Source organism: Oncorhynchus nerka, linkage group LG21 (assembly GCF_034236695.1).
Source record: "Oncorhynchus nerka isolate Pitt River linkage group LG21, Oner_Uvic_2.0, whole genome shotgun sequence".
In the NCBI taxonomy this organism is placed as follows: domain Eukaryota; kingdom Metazoa; phylum Chordata; class Actinopteri; order Salmoniformes; family Salmonidae; genus Oncorhynchus; species Oncorhynchus nerka.
Genome location: NC_088416.1, coordinates 582,817 through 587,910, shown reverse-complemented (window position 1 = coordinate 587,910; position 5,094 = coordinate 582,817). Strand labels below are relative to the sequence as shown.

Below are 5,094 nucleotides of genomic sequence, written 5' to 3'. Positions count from 1 at the left end.
TCTAAAAATCTAAGACCCGTCAATGCATATGTCAAAGCACAGTTTTACATTATAAAGGAAACCTTTTATAAACAATGGCAACACTGCCATGGTGATCTGAGCCTTGCTGTTGGAAAATGAAGTTAGTATCCGACTTTCGGTTGTCGCAGATGCACCTCTCCTGACTTTACTTCTTGACTTTGGTCTACAGTCAGTTGCTTTAGCCTTACCACTCAAACGAGCCCTACTGTATGTTTGCCTCTGAAAAATTAAAGACTCAGATCATCAAAAGCATAACATGAGTGTTTAATTGGTGTCTGTCTGAAATCAGAATTTGTCTAAGATGTTGGCACTTTGTGCAAATGAAACTGTAATCCATTTAATGTTGCTATGCTGAATGAAACACACGGTTTAAAAGGCATGTGTAAAATAATGGTGCCTAACTGCTCATTCAGCCTCTAATCTTCAAATGAACCAAGTGAATTTTGTACAAGCTATAACTTAAACTGATCAATTTTATTTATTTATTTCACCTTTATTTAACCAGGTAAGCAAGTTGAGAACAAGTTCTCATTTACAATTGCGACCTGGCCAAGATAAAGCAAAGCAGTTCGACACATACAACGACACAGAGTTACACATGGAGTAAAACAAACATACAGTCAATAATACAGTAAAAAAAAACAAGTCTATATACAATGTGAGCAAATTAGGTGAGAAGGGAGGTAAAGGCAAAAAAGGCCATGGTGGCAAAGTAAATACAATATAGCAAGTAAAACACTGGAATGGTAGTTTTGCAATGGAAGAATGTGCAAAGTAGAAATAAAAATAATGGGGTGCAAAGGAGCAAAATAAATAAATTAATTAAATACAGTTGGGAAAGAGGTAGTTGTTTGGGCTAAATTATAGGTGGGCTATGTACAGGTGCAGTAATCTGTAAGATGCTCTGACAGTTGGTGCTTAAAGATAGTGAGGGAGATAAGTGTTTCCAATTTAAGAGATTTTTGTAGTTCGTTCCAGTCATTGGCAGCAGAGAACTGGAAGGAGAGGCGGCCAAAGAAAGAATTGGTTTTGGGGGTGACTAGAGAGATATACCTGCTGGAGCGTGTGCTACAGGTGGGAGATGCTATGGTGACCAGCGAGCTGAGATAAGGGGGGACTTTACCTAGCAGGGTCTTGTAGATGACATGGAGCCAGTGGGTTTGGCGACGAGTATGAAGCGAGGGCCAGCCAACGAGAGCGTACAGGTCGCAATGGTGGGTAGTATATGGGGCTTTGGTGACAAAACGGATTGCACTGTGATAGACTGCATCCAATTTGTTGAGTAGGGTATTGGAGGCTATTTTGTAAATGACAATGTAGTGCCAAGACAAAAATGTGTTTCCTACTTTAGAGCAGGGGTGTCAAACTCAGTCCATGGAGGGCCTAGTGTCTGTAGGTTTTTGTTTTTTCCTACAAGGAAGGAGCAAAAACCCACAGACACTCGGCCCTCCGTGAAATGAGTTTGACGTGTGCTTTAGAGTAAGGGCTGTCAAACCTGTCAGGAACTCAATTAGAGAATCAACCATACCTGAGTACATTTCTGAATTCCAAATCAACCCCTAGCCCAACCACTTAGTCACTTATTGGCATTTGAAACGATCCGATAGGTTATAGCAATATGGTAATTGCTTCACCTTGACTTCTGATAGGCTGGATGCAATTGTGGCCATATTGCTTATACCTTTTCAATCATTTCTGATTCACAGACATGTTTATTCCAGGGTGTAGGATTTAGCGGTCAATTTGGAATTAGGAATCAAATGTAGTTCAGGGACTTACAGCTGTCCTTAATTAGCCAATGACATTAGAAGGGTCTGGGATTTGTTTAAAAGGAGCAACCAAAAAGCCTGCCAGATACAGCAAAAGGGATATTAAACTAGGGCTTATATCGGCCATTAGTTCTGATTACTGGTGAGGTTTCGAGGCGCAACATGGCCGTGATTGGAATCACTTTCAGGTAGGTTTTTAAAAGTATTGCTCTAGTTTGTTTCCCTTGTCCTTCAGGTGTTACAGGTAGCTATGTTTATAACATACGTTTTTATTTTATATATTTTCTTTTTAGATTTTCTTGGTTTTGTTGCCTGCTAATTGGCGGGATAACCTCTTCTACATCAAGTGAGTTTCTACACATTAATTTCAAGTAACAGTTGCGGTTCCAATTACTTCCAAGGCTGGCATTTTACTTTGTTTCTAACCTAGGTGATGACTATCATGTATCAGGTTCTGATGCAGTATGTCTCTATGCAGGCTCACTTAGGTCTAAAGGATATGGAAAATACATCTCTCCAACAGCTCAGTTGCAAGCGCAGCTGACCGAAGAACAACAAACATCTGGCCTCCATCCTGCAAAAGCAACTGGACCCCATGCCCCAGGCACCTCAGCAAGTGCGGTATCCAGTTCAAATTCCCCAGCAGCAAAAGCAACCAGCTACTGGGCCTCAGCAGCAGACGGAACTGACCACCATGCCCCAGAAGCAACTGGCACCAATGGATATACCGCAGAAACAACCAACAGCTATGCCCCAGCAAACATGGTATCCAGCTCAAATGCAGCAGAAGCAACCGGCCACCATTCACCAGAAAGTGTGGCATCCAGCTCAATTTCCCCAGCAGCAAAAGCAACCAGCTACTGAACCTCAGCAGCAGAAGGAACCGGCCGCCATTAGCCAGCAACCTCAGCAAGTGTTGCATCCAGCTCAAAAGCTGCAGAAGCAACTGACTGCCATGCCCCAGCAAGTGTGGTATCCAGCTCAAAAGCCCCAGCAGCAGAAGCAACCCGCCGCTGAACCTCAGCAGCAGATTGACCTGACCGCCATGCCCCAGTCTCAGCAAATGTGGCATCCAGCTCAATTTCGCCAGGAGCAACCAGTCCCTCTGCGTCAACTGCAGAAGGATCTGCCCGCCATTCCACCACAACTGTGGCATTCCGCTCAAATGCCCCAGCTGCATAAGCAACCGGCTGCCATGCTTCAGCAAGTGTGGCAACTGGCCCCCATTCCCCAGCAGCCTCATGACGTGTGGTATCCAGCTAAAATGGTCCAGAAGCAACGAGCCGCTGCAACTCGGCGGCAGAAGGAACTGATCACCATGCCTCAGCAAGTGTGGTATCCAGTTCAAATGCCCCAGGAGCAGAAGCAACCGGCCACCATAACGCAGCAAGTGAGATATCCAGGTCAAATGCCCCAGAAGCATCTGGTCTCCATGCCTCTGCAGCAGAAGCAACCGACCGCCATGCCCCAGCAAGAGTGGCATCCAGCTCCAATGCTGCAGACGCAACTTGCCCCAATGCCTATCCTGCAGAAACAACCAACAGCTATACTCCAGCAAACATGGTATCCAGCTCAAATGTCCCAGCAGCAGAAACAACTGACCACCATGCTGCAGAAGCAACCAGCCCCAATGCCTCAACCGCAGAAGGAACAGGCCACCCTGCCCCCGCAAGTGTGGCATCCAGCTCAAATGCCACAGCAGCAAAAGCAACCAGCTACTGAAACTCGGCAGCAAATTGAACCGACCGCCATGCCCCAGCCACCTCAGCAAGTGTGGCATCCAAATCAATTTCCTCAGGAGCAGAAGCAACCAGCCCCTATGCATCTACCGCAGAAGGAACTGACTGCCATACCCCAACAACTGTGGCAAACGGCTCAAATGCCCCAGCAGCATAAGCAACCGGCTGCCATGCTTCAGCAAGTGTTGCATCTGGCACAGAAGCAACCGGCCCCTATGCCCCAGCAGCCTCACGACGTGTGGTATCCAGCTAAAATGGTCCAGAAGCAACAAGTCGCTGCACTGACCGCCATGCCGCAGACTCATCAGCAAGTGTGGCATCCAGCTCAATCTCCCCAGCAGCAGAAGCAACCGGCCTCCACCCCTCTACCGCAGGAGCAGCCGACCGCCGTATCCCAGCAAGTGTGGTATCCAGCTCAAATGTCCCAGCAGCGGAAGCTACACACTGCCATGCCACAGCAGCAACTGACCGCCATGCCTCAGCAGAAGCACTACCAAAGCACTGAAGATGGTGCCTCTGGTAGCGCTCAGGCCAGCATCGTTGAACAGTCGGGTGTCATCCCAATCTATTCCTACAGTTCCAAATCGCACTACGAGAATGGCAGAACTGTCTTTTCCCAAATCGGCTACACTCCTAGGGAGGCAATGCCTGTTGACAGTGGAAATGCTCCCAAGGACGGTTATGTTAGCTTTGGTGCACCAAGCATATATCCACCACTAGTAAAGGATTCTGCAAGGTAATGGTTCACTTTAACCTGCTCTGAACTTAGCTCTCTGAATTTGAAGTCCTTTGTACTAACCATATATCTATCAACAGGAAAATGTAATGGATTCATCCTCTAGAAGCTCTAATGGTGAGAATTGTTTAACATTGGTTACTTAACATTCTGTGTTGCTGACACTGCATTTCTTTGTGCTTTTGTTTCGACCAGGAAGTTGCTGGTGCTCTTGCTACTCCAGAGTTATGGAATACATATACAATTTTACTTTCAAAAATGCCTTGTCTCTTTGAAATAATGATTCTCGCGTGTCCATTGCTTGCGAATTGAGAACAGGTGGTGCGCAGTCTTGTAAAAATGACTGTTCAGTTAATTCTTTGGTTGTTCATCTTTTACCTTTGCTACTGGTTGTTAAAAATAAAAGCTTGGGTCTACGTAAGAGTATTTGTGAAGGGGTGAGTTGTCAGACATTCCTCATGTTCATACTTTAGATGTAGGCATGCATTGTATACAGTGAGACTGTCTTCAACCTCAGTGTAAGTTGTTGGTGAGTAAATTAACATATAGGGAATTGTTTTTAGATGGTCAGACCATGGCTCATTTGGCTATTAGAATTGAGTGACCTTTTGGTTTCAAACTTGTATTTGGCCTTCTACTATAGCCCACACCACAAATGGCAAAGAGTTAAATCAGTTTAGAAGTGTCTGTTCCATATCTAGGTGATGCCTACAATGTTTTGGCTGCTTCAACCCCTGTTGGCACATCTACCTCCATACTTCTGTTTGTCTGGGTTACCTTCAGATGCGTCATACAATTGTGGGGTCAGAGGGAAACGTATGTATGTTCG

At 45.6% G+C, this 5,094-nt stretch overlaps 1 protein-coding gene across 2 annotated transcripts; it reads left to right on the top strand.

Moving 5' to 3' along the window:
* Positions 1–1,880: 1,880 nt before the first annotated feature.
* LOC115142383 (serine/threonine-protein kinase Wnk-like) lies at positions 1,881–4,832 on the top strand. 2 transcript variants are annotated; one of them, XM_065006754.1, is made up of 4 exons: positions 1,881–1,978; positions 2,084–2,136; positions 2,269–4,265; positions 4,461–4,832. In XM_065006754.1, exons 3-4 carry the CDS (start codon positions 2,386–2,388, stop codon positions 4,543–4,545), a joined length of 1,965 nt encoding a protein of 654 aa, XP_064862826.1. In that variant the 5' UTR covers positions 1,881–1,978; positions 2,084–2,136; positions 2,269–2,385; the 3' UTR covers positions 4,546–4,832. The 2 variants fall into 2 exon arrangements, with proteins under 2 accessions (XP_064862826.1, XP_064862827.1); XM_065006755.1 differs by lacking the exon at positions 4,461–4,832 and having other exon boundaries at positions 1,884–1,978; positions 2,269–4,419.
* Positions 4,833–5,094: the final 262 nt, after the last annotated feature.